This window comes from Pleurodeles waltl, chromosome 6 (assembly GCF_031143425.1).
Source record: "Pleurodeles waltl isolate 20211129_DDA chromosome 6, aPleWal1.hap1.20221129, whole genome shotgun sequence".
Classification (NCBI taxonomy): Eukaryota; Metazoa; Chordata; class Amphibia; order Caudata; family Salamandridae; genus Pleurodeles; species Pleurodeles waltl.
This window is the reverse complement of record NC_090445.1, coordinates 948,194,616-948,216,541: the sequence shown is the minus strand read 5'-3', so window position 1 is coordinate 948,216,541 and position 21,926 is coordinate 948,194,616. Positions and strand designations below refer to the sequence as shown.

The 21,926-nt window shown below is 45.2% G+C and overlaps 1 protein-coding gene across 1 annotated transcript in view; it reads right to left on the bottom strand.

Annotated features, from left to right (window-relative positions):
* Positions 1-21,926, bottom strand: part of LOC138300422 (gamma-aminobutyric acid receptor subunit pi-like) — a 734,504-nt gene that overhangs the window by 71,132 nt on the left and 641,446 nt on the right. Inside the window, exon 9 of the mRNA XM_069239770.1 lies at positions 9,378-9,571. Coding sequence (XP_069095871.1) covers positions 9,378-9,571 — 194 coding nt within the window. The remainder of the gene's footprint in view (positions 1-9,377; positions 9,572-21,926) is intronic.

Below are 21,926 nucleotides of genomic sequence, written 5' to 3'. Positions count from 1 at the left end.
CCTTTTCAGTGCTGTATGACCCACTGCGTGACTTCTGCTTGGTTAGCCCATGGACTAATGCTTATTTACATCGGTATGTTGTCATCACAAAATTAACTGAACATTATTGATCAGTAATGTGTTATACATTTGTAAATAATACAGGCTGACTCCTGAATGATTTCAGTGCAATGAGTGATTTATTTTTGGTGCTAGATATTGGTACATGATATTAAAACGGTGATGGGTGAGGGTGGAGTTATGTCCATGGCAGAGTCCAGTTCTCAGTTTCACAGGTGCATTTTCCATATGCCTGTGGAAGGATGGAGCAGGGGCAGTTCAAGGTTGGACAGGGTGACAATGTGGGACAGTGGGATGACATCAGGGGGTATCTTATGCTGGCAGGGGTCTTGGCATCCTACTCTGTCTTCCTGTGAGATCTCAGGTTCCTCTTGCGGGGTGGTTGTTCTTCAGCAGGAGGTGGGGTTCTGGTGGCCCGTCGTTCTGTGGGGGCCTCCTGACCACTAGCGCCGGCGGAGGTGGTAGGCTGTTCCTGGTCCTGGCTAGTGACAGGGGCCCTTTGTGGTGCCACATGGTCTCGCAATGTGGTTTCTATCCGGTTGAGGGCCTGGACTATGGTCCCCATAGCCGTAGCGATGTTCCTGAGTTCATTGCTGAACCCCATGTACCGTTCCTCCTGCTGTGCCTGGATCTCAGTGAACCTGGCCAGTACCGTCGCCATCATCTCCTGGGAGTGATGGTATGCTCCCATGATGGTGGTGAGGGCCTCTTGGAGAGTCGGTTCCCTGGCCCTGTCCTCCCCCCTGTCGCACAGCAGCCCTCCCAGTTGCCCTGTTTCCCCGGGCCTCTGTCCCCTGGACGGTGTGCCCACTACCACTGCCCCCAGGTCCCTGTTGTTGTTGGGGTGTTGGGTCAGCCTGGGTGCCCTGCAGTGGCGGACACACCGCTGCTTGACGCATCCTGGAGACAGAGGCATGGGCCCGCTGGGTGGGAGCTGTGCTGGTGTTCCCAGAGGGGGTTGGGTCTGCTGTGGCCTGTGTCTGTGTGTGGGGAACCGACTGTCCAGAGGTCCCCGATGGTCCGGGCTGGTCATCAGGTTCTAGGTCGACAGAGCTGCTGTCCTCACTGGGGGCCTGTTCTGGGGGTGGGATGGACAAATCTGGACCCTCCGTGGCGGTGTGTTGGCGTTCTGGCCCTGCAGGGGTAAAAGAGTATGGTTATTGTTTCTGTGTGTGCCATGGCGTGCATTTTGAGTGCCCTTGTCCCCCAGTGCTGGCATTACCTTGTGGGAGTTGTTGTGAGGGTGGTGGGGGGGGGGTGTATGGGTATGTGCAATGGTCATGCTTTGGTGGTGGCTGTCTATGGTTTGTTTTGGCATTCAGGGGTTGGTGTTGTTTAGGGTGGGTTGTGCTGGTGAGACATTGGCAGGGAGGTTGTGTGCTGGGGGGTTGAGATTGGGGGTGAGGGGGGGGGGTTGGCATTCTGGTGGTTGGGGGGGGGGGTGAAGTAGTTGAGATTCGACTTACCAGAGTCCATTCCTCCGTGTACTCCAGCGAGGCCATCAGGATGCAGGATGTTTACTACCTCTTGCTCCCATGCTGTGAATTGGGGTGGAGTGGGAGGGGGTCCGCCGCCAGCCTTCTGCACAGCGATGTTGTGTCGCGACACCATCGAGCGCACCTTTCCCCGTAGGTCGTTCCATCGCTTTCGTATATCTTCCCGATTTCTGGGATGCTGTCCCACAGCGTTGACCCTGTCTACGATCCTTTGCCATAGCTCAGCCTTCCTTGCTATAGTGGTGTGCTGCACCTGTGTGCCGAAGAGCTGGGGCTCAACCCTTATAATTTCCTCCACCATGACCCTGAGTTCTTGGTCCGAGAACCTGGGGTGTCTTTGGGGTGCCATTGGGTGGTGTGGATGAGGTGTGGGGTGGTGTTTGTGGTGATGTGCGTGGTGATGTGTGGTGATGTGTGCGTAGATGTGGTGTGGGTGATGAAGTTGGGTTCCTGTGTGTGTTGGGGTTTTCGATTGCTGTGCTCGCTCTCTCTATCTCTATCTCTATCGCCTTCTCTCCGATTTCCAACTAGTGGGGGTTTGTGGGTGCTGTGGGTGTGTGTTTTATAGTTGATTGGATGTGTGGGAGTGTTGTTTGTATGTGTCTCAGGTGTGTGTATTTCAAATTGTCCAATGTGGCTGTGTTTTGGAGCTGTGTGTGTATTTTGAGCGCGGCGGTGTGTACCGCCAATGGAATACCGCGGTTGAAAGACCGCCGCGTGGATTCATGGGTCAGAATGGCATGGGCGTGTTTGTGTTGGCGTGACGGTGGAGGTTTGGTCATCTCCAGTTTTCCGCGGCCCGCTGATGAGGCGGCCTTCCTTGGATGTCGGGTTTTTGGCGGTTTCACAGTTGGTGGTCAGAATGACCGTGGCGGTTTACCGCGGCCGCGGCGGTAGAATGGCGGACTTCTGACCGGCGGTAAGGGCCTTTTACCGCCGAGGTCAGAATGACCCCCTATGTCTCCCTCAATTTGTATTTTCACTTTGTAAACCCTATCTTGGGGGGAGACTCGCATGTCTGCAGTTTCAGCTTATAAAATGTTGTTACTTGCTGTCACATCCAGAAGCTCTTGAAGATTCCGGCAAACTATCATGACCTCGGCCACGCTGTCTATCAGAGTCAGTGCCCACATCCTGTTCTTCAGTAAGTTCCGCATTATGAGTGGCATTTCTAGCCAAAATTGCTGCCATTTTTTCTTCTTAAATTGTGCTTTCTGTTGGGGAGGTTCCTCTTCTTTTTGTATAGAAGCTTCAGATGAGCGTTGTGAATCTTTTCTCAGTTTCACATACCTGTTTCACTGTTTGGATCACCCGCCTCTCTCACTGCATTTATCCTGTGAGTTCTGGAAGGTACGAGGTTGGCGTGTATCAATATATTGGTATCTATTAGAAGTTTTTAGAATAACCCTTTTTCTCAAATTATAGCGTTTCGCAGAGGTCTCCGAACACGGAGATGCTCCTCTTTGTTTTACATTATCTTTTTTTATTTTTGTTTATCCCAGAAATTTTTAAGCACCTCAGCTGCCTGCTTGGTACAGTTCTTATTGGATTTAGCTTGTAATTGTTGTTTAACTGGTCTGGCTCCCACTCTATCCATCCTTATACTAGAACAGGTCTTGGCGATAATCTTTGGCAGCTTACATGATCCTGTACAGGACCATCCTGGAGCTGCTGGCGCACTGCCAATGCTACTGCTTCCCCTTCAAGATTACTTAATATTATTGAGGATACCTTGGCTAAATTGCCCATTAATTGCATCCCCAGATCTAGGGCTGGGGCAGCCCCATATTCTTCTTGAATTAGTTTCAACAGTTCAGGAAGATTTGCAAGTGTCGGTGTACCGTGTGCAGTAGTGTAGAGTGCAGCAAACACTTCACCCCAAGTGGCACAGCTGTCCACAGAGGGAACCATCTCAAATGGCAAGCACATTGTGAGATTTCTATGTTTATCGTGGGGTCCCGTATGGGAAAACACTGATTCCAAAGCACTAATTTGTTTGGTGAACCAAAATTGAATCTCTTCACATTTGTTGGGTACTTTACCCATAACTGAATGCATGGTAGCAGGATCAATGCCCACTGTGGCGTCATGTGGTTCCACTGGAGAAGTCCCTGTTTAAAGTCTGCATTACAATTTGTATTAATCATCTATATATTTCTACTAAAATAGTGTATAGGCAGCAACCACCATTGTACCTATATTAGGGTGTGATGTATAGGTAGCCCATTCTGGCCATGTAGGTCCGTCGTTACTTAAGGGACCTAGTCTAACATTCTGTGGAATGTGTAGTAGGGTGCCATCAAGCCAGTTTTGGTGTTTTTGAGAAGACAGTGGTATTTCTAAATAAGCATAAGGTCTACATTGTATGGGTGCATTTGCTGGAGTGTAATGATGAAATGTATGTGTGTTCCCATCTGCTTCTGGAAAGATGACCCTTGGGAGCTGGCCCTTTTTGCAGGGTCATCCCCAAACTTTTTGCCTCCTTCCTCCTATTTTTTTCTGACCCGTTTTTGTTGGCATTGGGACTTTGGGTAATATACCACTGCTAACCATATGCATAGGCAAATGCTCTCTGTCTAAATTGAATTGGTGATTGGTTAATTCATGATTTGCTTATTTGATTTACTAGTAAGTCCCTATTAAAGTGCACCAGAGGTGCCCAGGGCCTGTAAATCAAATGCTACTAGTGGACTTGCTGCACTGATTGTGACACCCGCATGAGTAGCCCTGTAAACATATGTCAGACCAGCCACTGCAGTGTCTTTTGTGTGCAGTTTTGTACTGCAAGTTCAACCTGGCAGGAGCACCCAATTGCCACACCAATACCCACCCTTTTACTACAAATAAGTCACCCCTAAGGTAGGTCCAAGGCAGCCCCATGGACAGGGTGCAGTGTATTCAAAAGGTAGGACATGTACTGGTGTGTTTTACATGTCCAGGTAGTGAAATACTGCCAAATTTGGGTTTCTCTATTGCAAGGCCTGTCCTTACCATAGGTTAACATCGGGATTGCCTTTGAATACTTTTTAAGTGTAAGCAGATAGAGATATGGAGTTCGGGGTCTCTGAACTCACAATTTAAAAATACACCTTTTGGTAAAGTTGGTTTTTAGCTCGTCTGTTTGAAAATGCCACTTTTTAGAAAGTGGGCATTTTCTTGCTTAACCATTCTGTGTCTCTGCTTGGCTGCTGAATCTATGTCTGGGTCAGACTGACAGTTGGGCTGTTTGTGAATTTGATCTTGACAGTAACACAAAGTGCGCTGAGGTGTGTCCGGCATTTCCTGATTGGTTTTCCTGGGCTAAAGTGGGAGGGAGGAGCAGGCACCTGCACATAAAAAGGGATGTGTCTGTCACCTCACAATACAGCCTGCAACCCCCTAGAGTGTGGCTGGGACAGGGCAAGGAAGAGGCAGGTTCTTGTGCACTACAAAGACTTTACTTTGAAGTTTACTACTTCAAGGCAGAAATAAGTATACGTTTTGGACCGCTGACCCCACAACTTTAGATTACTTCTGGATCAAGAGTAACCTTTGCCAAGGAGAAGAGCTTGATGCTGGAGGAGGACCTGCTACTCTGATTGTTGCTTTGCTGTGCTGGCCTGCTGCTTCTGCCTTAAGAGGGAAAGGACTACACTTTGCTTTCTGAAATCCTGCTTGTGAAGTTTCTCCAAGGGCTTAGACTGAGCTTGCCCCCAGATCTGAAGTCTCAGGGCATTCAAAGACTTCATCTGACAGCACCTGGGTTCTTGTGCTGAAACTCCTATGTTGCCAAGTGGTGCCACATCCTATCCCTGGGCCCTTGGAAGGAGAAGCAGGTGAACCCAAGGTGAAAACCCATGCACCGGAGCCGAGAGGCAGACAAATCGATGCACTGCCTGCACCGCACAAGCAAAATCGATGCATGGCCAGCTCAGCACGGATTAATCACTGCCATTATTCCAGATTTTCCACACATTATTGCTGAGGCGTCAAAATCTACAGCAGCACTGCATGGACTCGAGGTTGCGGACCCGGAAATCGATGCATCACTTTCCTGCAAGAAAAAGATTGATGAATCACCTACCTGGCGAGGAACGAATAGACACACTGCCTCACTTGTAAGAAAGAAATCGACACATCACTTGCTTTTCCGATGTACACTCGCCCCTTCCGCTTTAGTTTTTGACGCTCAATAGGTACTTTGTGTTAAAACCACACATCCGTTGATTTCTATGGACTCTTTTTACTTTTAAAATTGACATCTCTTTTTGTGTTTGTTGGATTTTTGTCAGTTTGGTCTTGCTTGATTTAGCTAAATATTAGCTATGTTTCTAAACTGGTGTGTAGTCCTTTTATGGAGTTTTCACTGTGTTACTGTGTGTGCAGTTTTAAATACTTTACACATAGCCTCTGAGATAAACCTGACTGCTTGTGCCAAGCAACCAAGGGGCTGAGTAGGGGTTATCTTAGCTGTGTATCTCCCTTACCCTGACTTGTGTCAGGGTTCCTACTTGGACAAGGTGTAAACTGACTGCCAACTAGAGACCCCATTTCTAACATGACCCGAGTTTCTTAAGTGTGTATATGTGTGTTGTGAGGGGGAGTCTCATGTTTGTTGCAATTACAGAACAGTTTTGATCTGCCATTTTAAAAATAGAATTGAATTGTTCAGATATAGAAACACCAATTGGGGAATCATTTTAATAGGTCAAGACTGAACAACCTACAGCATCAAATACATACTACCTATCTAACTGAGGATGATATTCCCTAATACCACAGTCATCTCCATATAAGATTCTTGGAAGATCAATAAAGTCAGTGCCTAACCAACGTTGGTGGCGCCATGTTGTAAGACTTCCATTGTAGTAACAAGAATCCTGGATTGTGGGCGGCAGCACCACCAAGCATGGGAGACAGTTCTGATCCCACTCTGTGTGACAGCTGTCAGCCTAATCCTTTCGGCTAACTAGCAGCACCTCACCAGTACCAGGGGTGGAAGTGATTTGTGGCAGTTTATTGTAAAACACTCGGACTCCTTAGGGAAGTCATGAAAGAACAGATTGTATCCCTTTCTCTCAATTAGGCAAGACTCATACATGCAAAAACACAGAAGCAGGATTTTGGATCAATATGTTTTATTGAAGGAGCTGCGTTCGATTTAAAAAGGCATGAATTACAATTATGACGATAATGAAACACAACACTGTTACATCAGTGACCAAAAAAGTGAAACACAGGCTCACCATATTGTCGCAATAGTATGTCTAACATCCCTACCTACACTACTAGGGGGCATATTTACACCTTTCGTGACTCTCCGGTGGCACTGTGCAATGTGCCGTATTTACAAGGTTTAACCCCATCTTGTTAATACGGTCCTTTCACACACAGCACTTTGCCTGAAAGGGGCGTGCAATGGGTGTTTCACAGCAACACCCATTTAATTTTGACGCTTCCCCAGATTTACAAGAAATTATCAATCTGTGGCAGTGCCAAAATCTAACGAACGCGCAATGAGGAGAACTGCTTTCATTTCTCCTCGTTTTTGGTCTTTCTATGTGTACTGCATTCTGCAGCCAATCGCCATTAAAACTTGTTTTTGTGTAAAAAGGTATCCCTTCCTGCACAAAACAATCCTTTCTGCAATGCAGACATCCTTGCTCCATGGTGCAAGGGTGGCTGCTTTGGCATTCGGCAGCTAATTTAGCACTGGCGTAGGGGAAACATAGGATGCGCTGTATTCTAGTAAACACGGAGCATCCCTGCATTTTAGAAGTGATGCAGATTGCTACTTCAAATTTTGGCGCAGCGGCCGCACTGCACCACTTCTTGTAAATATACCCATAAGTTTCTACATGAAAGCAAATAGTCGTTTTAGAGGTAACAGTCTGTTAGTCTGCTGTGAGTCCCCCCACAGAGACAAAGAGGAAGGATAAGGTTTCAGCAGAAATTGCAACAGTGTACAGAATGAGATGGTAGGTTGGCTGGAATGTCCCCCCTAAGTTGGTGGGGGCAGCATGTTGTTTTATAATAAAACATCTTGTTCTGAGACTGCCCTGATGTGACAAAACGTATTATACTGTGTAGGGTAGACATTGTACTCTTTAGACCGGCAATACACGGTAAACTAACATGAGCTGCCTTGGAGTGAACACAGGATGAAATGTCGTGCAAATAAATAAATAAGAAATTCTGCATGGAAGGGCAACTGATACAAACAATAAAACATCACCATTAAAATGAAGCCTTGCTTAAATAAGAATAAGAATAAAAGGACAAGAGACTAGGTGAGAGGGCACAGGCCTCAGACCTAAGCTAAAACAATAGTGCCTAAGTAAACACTAACATAACCTCATGACACCTCTGTAGGGGGCTATACTGGCCATTAAAGGCCTGCTCCAGTGTTAAAGGCCTGAGCTGAAGGTGAGGGCCATTAACAGGAGAATGGGCTTTCAATGGTTGGTATAGCCCAGCTACAGCAGGCTATAAGTCTATCAGAACATTCCTCCCAATCAGAGCAGAATGTTCTAGTTAGTAAAACAAAAGTCTCCTGCAGCCCAAGGGAGGGTAAAATACCCTCGGGTTTCATTAGGCAGTTGTTGGTGAGAAAGACAAACATTGGAATGTTGGTGCTCCGGGCTTCTGCCAGTCATTAGAAACCCAGAGCTACTCCATTATCTCCAATGGAGTGCTCAACATTCCAATGATCTAATTCTGAGTAATTGAATATGGTGCCTAAATGGCAAACAGCATTGAAGGAAGTGGTGATGAATCCCTTGTGGAATTAAAACAGAAGTGTGGAAATGGCATTTACTGATCTATTGCATCTGGGCAAGAACAGATTTTAGCAATGTGGAGAAAGCACCACTAAAAACTGTGTTTGTCAAAAAGCCCAATTCTAGATATGTTCATATCTTGCTAGTAGTAAAATCCAGTAGGAGCGTTTGCAGTCAGGGAAATTCATTACAGTATTTCTGAGGTGCGGTGAGATGCTATCGACCTACGGTGCCAAACTTTATGTCATGGCATTTAATTGAGAAAAACAGAGCCCTGAATCCCTTAGATCAAACATGATTTGTAACTATCCTAATCGCCCACTTGGACCTGAAGACTATCATATATTCATAGTAACCCAGATCAACTGAGTAACCAAAGCTGGAGTCTCTTTTGTCTGTCTGGTACTCAAAGCATGTAAGCAGCTTCAGCTTAATTTGTGTGCTACAAAGCATTCAGACAAGAGCTACATTTGTAGCTGCTTCTTATGTCCCTGCCATGCACACACATTTTTCTGGCAGTAACTTCGACCAATATACCTGATGGATGAACATGCACTTAAAACAGATTTATCCCGCACATACCATATTACAACATACTACATCACAGCACAGCATACGGTAGGATAACACAACACTACAGTTCGTTGGCAATCCGTGCACTTAAAATTAAAGCAGAGGCCTTGCTGTGTGTTCTGACTACCAAAGAGCGCACCCTGCAATGGCACCATCAGAATGTGACTAAAGTTACAAAAATGCTGTTTGCCTACTGAGCAATCTAGCACGTGGTACTGATTAAATACAAGTAGTCACCATTCAATTTACCGAGAACCAAAATTTATTTATAATAGCAGTGGTGTTATTTCGAATATACTGAACCACTTACATAAACTACTAATTTAACATTTTACATTGCCAGCGTTTATAGATTTTGTAAGGTTGATGTATGTTCTACGTTTTGTGATAATAAGGTGCCCTACTTTTTAAAGTATTGTTTATAATTCACAAAACAATGTTTACATGTAAATCTCAGTGTCAAATAAAAGCACTTTACTGACAACCTTACCTTTGTTAATTCTTTCAAATCTGGTCGGTGGAGGGTGCAGAAATGAGCAACAGCATATTCCAGCAAAGCCCCAAAGATGAAACTGAAGCAGATGCCCAGGTAAACATCAATTGCCTTTATGAAACAATTTGCGTTAGGAAGCGATGTTCTAGCTCCCATCATCAGCGTTGTCATGGTTAATACTGTTGTGACACCTGCGTGACAATATAATTTACAATAGCTGTTACAGTGTTTTCGCTAAAAAATTGTCAGCACCTGATTTAGTAGGTCATTTTAATAATAAGATTTTTCTCACGCTCGTGCTGTCGAAGGATAACCCGTTAGCAAAAATGGATGTGTTTGTTTTTACTACTTACAAGACCTTTAGGTACTTGGGCCCAAATTTAAGAAGGCCTAGTGTCACATTAGCATAATTTTGTTTACGCTAATGTGGCTTTAGGCTTGCAAAATCGCCACACCATATATAGAAAGTCGCACAATGCATGCATTGCACCACTTTGTAACCCTTTGCACCACATTATGCATGCACCATGCATAATGTATGCAAAGGGGGCGTTCCAGCACAATTAGGCCCGCAAAAATGGAGCAATGAAATCTACAAGATTTCATTGCGCTATTTCTGGTGTCATTTAAACACCTACTGAAAGCAGCCATTAAAAGGACGCACCCATTGAAATCAATGGGCCTCCTTGCACTTTGCTTTGCATCAAAAATGTCAGCGGTATTGTTCCTAATACCGCTATGGTGCACCGCATCATAAATACAGAGGGCACAGGGGGCACAATAGAAGTGGTGCTGCATTAGATGTAGAATCACTTTTCTAGTCCCTTGGTCTGCAGTGTAAAGTTGGCTTCCCAAGACTCCTCGACTCTGGAGGTAGCTGTGTATAATTCGTCAAGGCTTATCTCATGGAAGGTAGTGTAGGGAAAGATGACACAAATACACAGGAAGAAACAATTGCAATAAAGATACTAATGCAATGCAACAAAAAGCATGCAGCAATTAATATAATGTACTGGTTGCAAACATTAACATATGTGAATATTAGCACAATGCAGAGAGTAAGAACATAATACCAAACAATGTAGTTACCAAAACACTGCGAAGGTTAAACATTGTTCACAAACATAATGATTGGGATTGCGAAGAGCACAATGTAAACTGGAGGATTGCAACCATCCTGCCAAACTGAAGATACTTTGGGGCAGATTTATTATTTTTTACACAGTGCTATGCAGCAGTCTAATTTGCTTCCCTGCACTGAAGTGGAAAAAAGTAATGCAGAGTCACTTTTAATAAATATGACCTGCTGCCACCCTCACATGCTACGCTGGATCAGACAGAAACAGGATGCCAGCAGCAACCAGCACCGAGAACTACCTTTACCTTATGCTGCAAATTTGTGTGCATTATGTATACCAGGGGATTTACCCTCCGAGTACTGCATTCTATCCCTAGACAATTTGCTTAACATTCTACACAATGAATGTGTGCTGCACAAAACAGAACTCGTGCTATGTGGGCAATGTTTGCATGACTTTTTTCTAGCAGGGAAAGTATTGGTAAATCTGCACCTTTGCTACATGGTCATAATGTTTACTGTTCACGACCACAGAATCCGGGAACACATGGGAACGTTATCTTCCTAGAAAGCATTTTAGTTGTTCCTGCCAATGGGCAGACCAACAGGTACACATACCAGAGGCATATCGCGATTACAAATCTTGTGTATGTCCTCCAAGTGTGATGCTAAACCATTTATTGTTAATGCAAAACACATTCTCACTGTACATCAGAAGAATTTGATGGTAACTTTAATTCTCATTTTTAGGTCTGGCTTGACAGGGCGGTTGTCGCTAACCTTCGGTGATCAACCTAAAACGGGTGCTTTCAGGAGTACTACAGAGCGAGGCTTTTGCTCTGTCCGCAATTAGTGAACAGGAGTACATGTTTTTATTTGGCAGAAATTCTGTGCTTACACAGGAAAAGTGGGTACCCTCCAAGAGATGTAATGATTATCAAGTTGCATAAGCCAGAGATTTTTATCAAGTTAGGCTTGTCCTTTAGGTCTAACACATACCTCTGTATGGCTATGTGGCTCCTAGAAATTTAGACAATGAGGGTATTTGTTCTTCTCTTGCAGCAGCACAGATGAGAGGGGGCAGTCAGGAGGAATGTGATGCTGTACTGCAGTCCCAGCTACCTCCGCCTTCCTTTTCTATCTTCAACTTCATAGATACCTTCGTATGGCATTCCTTTAGAGGATGCTCTTTTTTCCTTTCAGATTCTGAGTTTTAAGACTTATTGGCTGGAGAGATTTGTAAGCTACTTGGCTCCCAAGCATTCTTTTAATTACTAATATTAATTTAATATTTACTTGTTTAAAATGATGTTACTAATAGCATGTTTAATTTGCTTCGAATTTAATATTTGTACATGTTAAATTATTGTACTGATTCATTAATTTGTAATTATAAATTCCCTTAAATCCTAAAAAAAACTTACATTCCCTGAATGCTACCCTTCTCAGAATCCTACAACCACCTTACCACTTCTTAACTCTGTCAATCTCTGAAACATAAACACCACTTATTGACCTTTAACACTACCCTTCTTGAAGCACAACTTCTCACTATTCCTTAACTTTACCCTTCAATGAACCATAAAAACACTTTTACTGGATAAGACTAGTAACCTCTTACGACCCCTTAACATAACTCTTCCCTGAACACTAAAACCCCCCTACTACCCTTATAGCTGCCCTTCCTTAAATCCTGTAAACCCCATACTACATCCCAAAGCTATCTGTCCCTGAACCAGAAAAACTTGCTACTCCTTAATGCTACCACTTCCTGAGCCCTAAAAACCCTTACTACCCCTCATGATACCCTTCCCTGAAATGCCAAACCCCCTACTACCCCTCAATGCCATCCTTACTTGAATCCTAAAAACCCTTTGCTATAGCTGAACTCTACCCTTCTCTGAGCCCTAAAACCCCCTTATTAATCCCTAATGATACCCTTCCCTGACCCTTTCAAAACTCTTAATGCTACCCTTTGTTTAACTCTACAAGCCTCTTGCTATCCCTTAATGCTACCATTTATGAACCCTAATAACCCTACCTACTTCCTAACGCTACCCTTCGTGAATCCTAAAAACCCTAAAAAAACAATACTACCTTGTAACTGTACCCATCCCTGCACTCTAAAAACAATTACTACCCCTTAACGTTAACCTTTCCTGAACCCTAAAGGGCTTTTACTACAATTTAACTCTACCATTCATGAAACCCTTAAAACTGCTTACCGTCCTTAACACTTCCCTTCCCTGAACTGTAAAAGCCACTTATGACCCCTATTCTTTCCTGAACCCTACAGACTCCTATTACCTTTAAGTCCTCACTAAGGGACTCTCCTGAAAGCAGTGGAAGCCTACACACGAAATATTAAGAAGAATTGGGAATCTAATGATTGTTTTTTAAATTCCTCATTTATAAATCCACCTTCAAGATGTTACTTTTGATCCATGTTATTTCTGTGGCTACCTACATCCCTATAGTAATCAATGCCCTGCAATTGTGAACTCCGTGTAGGAGTTACCAGCTGATATCGGGGACATTGTTGTAAGACCCTTAGTGGCATGCAGTATCAAGTAAAAGCTTACTTCTTTAAAGAGTTAGAACATTTGCATCACCGGAACCACTTTCAGTACTATATTCTGCGGTGTATGTATTGTGGTGCTATGCTGCATTGCCGTTTCAAAGGAATGAGCACTGTTCCTCTAATGGATCATTTACAGAATGTCAGACGTTATGCTGTTGTACCACAACCAGTTAATATGACGTTTCTACAAATTTAGAGGCACACCTGAAAGCATTATTTCTTTCTTTTTTTCTGCAATTATTAGTATAAATGTAATTATTTTACTTGTGCTCTGGCACAGATAGGTACACAATGCAGTACTTTTCTCTTGAAGCAAAAAGTAAAAATAATGTTAAATGCACTGAAAACCACTTTTGACTTGATTTTGACAGCTTCTAATATATTCTGAGTGACCTCCAAAGTAGTAGGACCTTAAATGCCAAAATACACCAAAAATTAGTGCGTGACTATTCTAACTTTTTGGCCTACCTACTTAAGTTAAACTTCCCCTTTTAAGTATGGCTTGACAGTGCAGCTATCTGGATGACAGTTTTAGGAATTATTTTAAATACGCATTGAGTGGGCTTTGGTGGTGCACCACGCACAGAAGTATGACTATCTCACCTCATGCTGAGATCTGGCGATGCATCTTTCCATTTTTCAGGCAATGCTTCCCTTATAATGCACAAGGGATTATTCAAATTCTGAAAAATATGTCGTTTGTCACATTCAGTTCTTTTTCTCCTATGTGGATTCCACAAAGCAATACTTTTGACACTGTTTCCCAGGATCGTCAAAACCAGTAAACCATGCTTAATGTGCTAAACAACATTTGTGCATACAAGACATGCACCCAGCATTTGTGAATGTATGTGTTTACATTTGTTGGTATATTAACCCCTTAGCTGCTGGGCCTACTTCCTCTCTTCCCCCCACAGTGTTGAGCCCTTTTTTTTCTATTTGAGGGAGTTTGTGCTTAGGTCTTCATAACTTTTTGTCCACATAAGATATCCATGCCAAATTTGGGTCCCTTTTTTCTAACATCCTAGGGATTCTAAAGGTACACAGAGTTTGTGGGTTCCCCCGGAGGAGACCAAGAAATTAGCCAAAATACAGGAAAAAGTTTGTCTTTTTCAGAAAAATTGGAAAATAGGGCTGCAAAAGAAAGCATGTGTTTTTTTTCCTGAAAAAGGCATCGACAAAGGGGTTTGTGATGCTAATATCACCGTCTTCCCAGCTTTCAGGAACAGTCACACTTGAATCCGAAAACTACATTTTTCAATACAATTTTGGCATTTTATGAGGACATACCCAATTTTTTCAAATTTTTGGGCTTTCAGCCTCCTTCCAGTTAATGACAGAAATGGGTGTAAAACCAATGCTGGATCCCAGACAGCTAAACATTTCTGAAACGTATACAAAATTCTAAATTCAGAAAGGGGTCATTTGTGTGGATCCTACAAGGGTTTCCCACAGAAAGTAACAGCTAAAATAAAAATATCTTGAAATTGATGTGAGAAAAGAGCCATTTCCAGGGACGTTTTCGTCTATAACTTTTTCCAGCTATGGCAGATTTTTTAAAGCAATATACCGTTAGGTCTGATGGACTCTTCTGGGTGTGGGGATATATAGAGCTTGTAGAGTAATCAAAAACTGTGGACTCAATTGGGTATGTAGTTTCCAGAAATGTCTGGGTTTTGGTAGGTTTCCCTATATGGCCGCCAAGCCCCTGACCAAAGATGCAGGTGCCTGCCTTATAAAACCAGGTTGTTTTGTGATAGATAATTTTGATGTCTCCACAATACGATTTGGGTGGTGGAATTTGGGGCTGAACTAAACTGGGTGCGCCTTTCAAAAGAGCACTCACTCTGTGCTTGCTGCCACATGCACCTGCTCTCTGGGTTGGTCTAACCCACTATTGTCCCGCTGCACAGACTGTGTTTGTGAAGGTACAGCAGGACTGTCCTCATCACCTCCCTCAGAATCACTGGAAAAGGAGTTGTCGGTAAAATCCCTCCCAGAGTCTGCACCATTGTCCTATCCCTGAGATGCTGTCTCAGTCTCTGATCCTACATCAGAGCTGTCCTCTATAACCTGAGTTAGGGCTTGAGCAGCAGTCATTAATCGAGACGCCATCTTGGCTCCTGGCTAACCCCTCTCTCTAAAACACTAGCCTACGTAGACAGTAAAAAAATTGCTGGTGGGTGTGTGTGTGATGCGTGCAACAGTAAAGGTCAGTCACCTTACCATCGCTTCTTCCCTCAATCAGCACATTCACTCAAGACACAAAAAAAAAAAAAAAAACACTATTACTTCACCTTGTCACATACCAATCGTCACAGTCTTTTATGCCTCTGGCGCCCAGTCCAACAATCATTATTGGTGCCCCCACTCCCATGGCCTCCTCCTCGGATTACCTCACTACCACCCAGCAAAAGTGCTCTTCATCTCTCCATAGCCCCCCTAGCACATACATTTCATTTGTATTAAAGAGCAGGTAATAGATGGCTTTACTAATCCACTCAGCTGTGTACATAAAATACAGATTTTATCTTTGCAGTAGGCATATAAACCTTCTGCGCCACTTTATGGCATCAAAGCTGCCACTTTACAAAAGTCAGATCCTTTTGTAGCAAAAACGTAATCACAAGAGTCACTTGACTGTTTTATTGCTGCCTAAAAGCAACAGTTGAAATGCGTCAGTTGAAGTATGTGCATTGCTTTGAAGACGCAAGCTGCAACTGCCAGAGAACTGTTGGTGAATATATAAATCTATATATATTTATACATATATATATATATATCTATATATATATCTATATATATAGATATATATATATATATATAGATATATATATATAGATATATATAGATAGAGAGAGAGATCACTTTAATATGTGGGTGTGGTTTTCCTGGGGGCCGATAGCAGCCCCCAAGGAAATCACACACGCATTGACAAAAGTGATCTCTCTCTCTCGCTATCTATCTATCTATCTATCTATCTATCTATCTATCTATCTATCTATCTATCTATCTATCTATCTATATATATATATATATACATATAGATCTATATAGCTGTATGGTTTCCCTGGGGGCCATAGTGACCCCAGGAAAACCATGGAACTATTAAAAAAAAAAAATGCCCTCACAGGGGGGATCAGCCCTGCTCACTGGCGACCCCCTGTCAATTTCATTCTTTTTTTAAAGTATATATTTTTTAATTATTTTTTAACCCCGGGGGGGTGCGATCCCACCCTCTAGGGGTACACTGGCATTTATTTTTTTAAATTTACCCCTGGGGGGGCCCGTTTTTAGAGGAGACCGACCCGCCAAGTGAATTCCCTGGTGTCTATTGGGGTTTCCTGGCCCTGGATCGCAGCCGCGGCTGAGATCCAGGGCCAGGAAACCGTTTCAGGAAGGCCTCATTTGAAAGGGGATCATCTCCCCTTTCAAACGAGGCCTTCCCAAATGGTAGGGCAGCCCGTTTGGGCCCGTTTTCCCCACCGGAGCAGAAAGCGGTCTTACCTCTGCTTTCTGCTCCGGTGGGGAAAATAGATTGCGCTCTGAGGTCACAAAGGTGGCGGGGAGGGACGCAGAAGCTCTTGTGTGTCTCCCAAGGGGTATTTAAATACAAAAAAATCCTCAGGTGTGACGCACTGAAGGGTTTTTCAACCCCCTTCCTGGTGTTGTCTGGCCCCGCGGAAATGTAAAATAGGGAGCCACCAATACCGCCAGCAGTATTGTGGTGCCCGCGGCTTATGCAGTCTTTTTGCAAGACCGACGAAGTCGTAATAAGGGCCTATGGCCCTCATTACAACATTGGTGGTAAATCCCGCTTACCGCCATGCAGAAGACCGCCAACACACCGCCGCGGCCACGGAATTCCGCCACAGCTATTACGACCTACAGCTCAGAATCTGCCAAAATATAGACACCCACACAAGTCTGTCACACCAAAGGTCAGTGATAAACTGCCGATAACAAAACCTCCACCGTCATGCCAACAGGAATATGCCCACACTATCACGACCCACGAATCCACGCGGCGGTCTTTCAACTGCGGTATTTAATTGGCGGTACACACCGCTGCGCTCAAAAATACACACACATTTACAAAACACAACCACATTGGACAAATCGAAATACACATACCTGATACACATACACACACCACTCCCACACACCCAATACAATATAAAACACACACCCACATTACCCACAAACCCTTACTGACAAAAATTTAGAAGAAGGCCAGAGAGACAGCAAAGCAAAGACAACACCAGCATACAGAGGCACACAACACCATCACACATATACATCCACGCAAAAAACACCACACACCCCTAAACATCACCTCACACATCATAACACACACCACCTCACACATCACCCACACCACCCCATGGCACCGCAAAGACACCCCAGGTTTTCTGAGGAGGAGCTCAGTGTCATTGTGGAGGAAATCATCCGGGTAGAGCCACAGCTATTCGGATCACAGGTGCAGCACACCACCAGAGCTAGGAAGATGGAGCTATGGCCCAGAATCGTGGACAGGGTCAATGCAGTGGGCAAGCACCCAAGAACACGGGATGACATCAGGAAGAGGAGGAACGTCCAACGGGGGAAGGTGCGTTCCGTGGTCTCAAGATACCACATTGTGGTTCAGAGGACTGGCGGCGGACCCCCACCTCCTCCCCCACAACTAACAACATGGGAGGAGCAGGTCTTGGCTATTCTGCATCCTGAGGGCCTCGCAGGAGAAGCAGGAGGAATGGACTCTGTTAAGTCAAAGCTTTAACTACTTCATCCCCCACCCTACTGCATGCTATCACATACCCCCACCCTCACCCCCATAACACCAACTCCTCACATATGTCCCACTATCACAAACCACACATCCCAACACCAAGCCCTGATTGAAACAACAAAGCATGGACACCCATCACCAATGCATGTCCACTACACATACCCACAAAGACCCCTAAACAATTAGCACACAAGGTCCTACCCAGGAATGGAATCACTGGGGTACAGGGTCACCCACCCATTGCACACCATGGCACACACAGATGCAATAATCATGCCTTTACACCCCTGCAGGACCCCTACCCAACGTCACCGGACAAGAGGTTCCAGACATGTCCACTCCACCAACAGAAGAGGCCCACAGTGATGACAGCAGCTCTGTCCAGCTGGATCTAGATGACCAGCCCGGCCCATCTGGGACCTCGGGACAGTCGGTTCCCCTCAAACAGTCACAGGCCATCACAGAGCCTCCCCCCTCAGGAAACACCACCACAGCATCCACCCAGTGGGCCCATACCTCTGTCCCCAGGACACGTCAAGCAGCAGTGTGTCCACCCCTACAGGGAACCCAGGCCAACCCACCACCCCAAGAACAGCAGGGACCTGGGGGCAGTGGTAGTGGGCACACGGTTCAGGGGACAGAGGCCCAGGAAAACTGGAGAACTGGGAGGGCTGCTGTGCGACAGGGGGAGGACAGGCCCAGGGAACCCACTCTCCACGAGGCCCTCTCCAACATCATGAGAGCCTACAATCATTCCCAGGAGACAATGGCAACGGTACTGGCCAAGTTTCAGGAGACCCAGCGGCTGCAGGAGGAACAGTATTTGGGGTTCAGGTGTCACGTAGGCTCTCATTATCCTAATGAGACTACTGGATTTTGAGCGGCAAGATTGTTCACAGTGTGGGGGACTAGGTCTGACCCACGGTGAAGGACCCTTGTCACTCTAAATCCGGGTTTTGCTCCGGCTAACTAGCAGTGCCTCATCTCTCCCAAAGGGAAGAGACAATTGGGCAGCCGAGCGCATGACATCTTTAGTACTTCCCAGGGAAGTCGTGGTCACTCAGGTCACAACCGGTTCTCTCATACACAGTATGGTCTCATATAGAAATGACAAAGGCAGTTTGAGTTTTAAAGATTGGTTTAATAAAACAACTGCATTTTAGATAGCAAAGCGTGAGCTGCAATAACCAGAACTACACAACACAGTAGAATGGAAATAGTAAATGAGAGTGAAGCACAAGAATAAGGCTATCATAGTGCAACTAGATTATGTTCTCTCCAAGTTATATACTGAGCACAGCATGTGAAGCTCTAAGCCTGCCTTTCAGGTTCCCCCGGGAGGGCATCAACCCTCATACCTGAGCAAAGGCCTGTACTCTGCATCAGCATCTGCAACGGGGCAGTCAGAATCTAGTTGTAGGTTCCTGGTTGGAATCTCCCTCTGACCTGTACTAGGACTAAGAAGTGTTTTTATAACTAACACACAGATGTTGTAAGAAAATTTCCCTACGTAAGAATGTGTATCTTCTACGAATACTGGAGACTAAACTTCTACCACGTTTCCCGGCAATGTTCCAGACTGTAGCCTTGACTGAAGCACAGGGCGATCAAGAATGCATTATTTGAGAACACAGTGCTGAGCTAAGCTAAACAGTGAGATAGAAGGAAATAAAAACAAGACCTTAAAACTGGTTATTGTAAAATAACAGTGCGAGGTTGAATAAAATGTATCTAGGGCAAAGTGCACAGTGGCCTAGTATGTTAAACTAACATGCATGAAGCTATATTAAAAATGGCTACACTACACAGGGAGGAACTCAAATCCATCATTACCACCCTGGGCACCATTGTAGGGGTGCTGAAGGACCTCATCAACACCAGGAGGGACACTGTCGCACAACAAGGGGCCCCTGACACTAGCCTGGACGATGAACTGCCCACCACCTATGCCGGCGCTAGTGGATAGGAGGCACCACCACAGGACCACGACACCAGCACCCCACCCCCTGCCGATTGAGAACCACTCCGCAAGCGGTCCCTGAGATCCAGGACAAAGACAGAGAACAATGCCAAGACCCCCACCAAGAAATGAGACCACCCTGAATGTCATCCTTCTGTCCCACTTTGTCACCCTGTCCATCCTTAAACTGCCATAGCTCCACTTCCTAGGACCCTTTGGACAATGCATCTGTGAGACTAATAGACTGGACTCTGCCATGGACATTCCTCCACCATCACCCCTGACCATTTTACAACCCCCTCCACTATTTAGCACTTAAATAAACACCCTTAAATCACAAAACAATCTGGAGTCAGTCTGTGCTTTCACAATTGTGTATTTGCAATAACTGAGGGAAATAGCAATGTCCATTGTATTGTCAACATACCTATGTCACACAGCTCTAGTCCATGAGGTAACATAGCAGAGGTCACACAGTGGGACCCACATCTGTGAAATCGAAAGGGAAGGTGACAAATCAGGGTCCATACACTGGGTAAAAGTGACAGACAGATGAGAGGTCGAACAATTTTATCAGATGTAGGAGGCAGTGATGTCTTCTTACCTGTGTCTCACTAAGTATTGATGGATCACGGTATTTCTGTTGTCTATGTCCTCTTCTTCTGCCTCCTCTTCTTCACTGTCCACAGGCTCCACAGCTGCCACAACACCTCCTTCAGGACCATCCTCCTTCAGAAAAGACACCTGTCGTCGCAAAGCCAAGTTGTGCAGCATACAGCAGGCCACGATGATCTGGCACACCTTCTTTGGTGAGTAGTTAGGGAACCACCTGTCATATGGAGGCACCGGAACCTGGCCTTCAGGAGGCCGAAGGTTCTCTCTATAACCCTCCTAGTTCGCCCATGTGCTTCATTGTAGCGTTCCTCTGTCCTTGTCCTGGGATTCCTCAGTCAGTAGCCATGACAGGTTGGGGTAGCCAGAGTCACCTGCAAATGTTGAGGGACAACTATTAGACACACACTAACCCTTAGGGACAACCCCAGACCCAGACAACTATTCACACTGTATAGGGTCCATGTCCTCACCTAATAGCCACACACAGTGCCTTTGGAGTTGCCCCATCACATAAGGGATGCTGCTATTCCTCAGAATGTAAGCGTCATGCACTGAGCCTGGAAACTTGGCGTTCACATGGGAGATGTACTGGTCGGCCAAACACACCATCTGCACATTCATTGAATTGTTACTCTTCTGGTTTCTATACACCTGATCACTCCTGTGAGAGGGACCAAGGCCACATGTGTCCCATCAATGGCACCTATGATGTTGGGGATATGTCTCAGGGCATAGAAGTCACCTTTCACTGTAGGCAAATCCTCCACCTGAGGGAAAACGATGTAGCTGCGCATGTGTTTCAGCAGGGAAAACAACACTCTGGACAACACGTTAGAGAACATTGGCTGGGACAAGCCTGATGCAATGGCCTCTGTTGGTTGAAAGGACCCACTTGCTAGGAAATGGAGTACTGACAGGACCTGCACTAGAGGGGGGATTCCTGTGGGATGGCGGATAGCTGACATCAGGTCTGGCTCCAACTGGGCACACAGTTCCTGGATTGTGGCACCATCAAGTCTGTAGGTGACGATTACATGCCGCTCTTCCATTGTCGACAGGTCCACCCGCGGTCTGTACACCGGAGGATGCCGCCATCTCCTCACCTGCCCCAGCGGATGTGCTCTATGGATGGGAACAGCGATCAGAGGGCCAGCCAACACTGAGGCCCGAAATAAACAACTTTATTGCACACATTTGTCAATCCGCTATGTGCCTGACTTAGTGTGTATGCAAGGCCTATATATGTGTGACGCATTTAAAATTAATGCCATGTGGCCCCCTGAAATGGCGGCTGCCTGACCTGTAATGTGGGACAAGGGGATATGAGGTAACTGCGCTGACGTTGTACACCATGGCAGTAGGCGGTCGAAGACCGCGGCGCAATCCTGCATTGGTTAACATTGGACCCTATGGGCCATATTTATACTTTTTGACGCAAAATTGCGATAACGCAATTTTGCGTCAAAAAAATTTGCGCCGTCTAACGCCATTTGGATGCGCCATGCGGGCGTCAAATTTATACT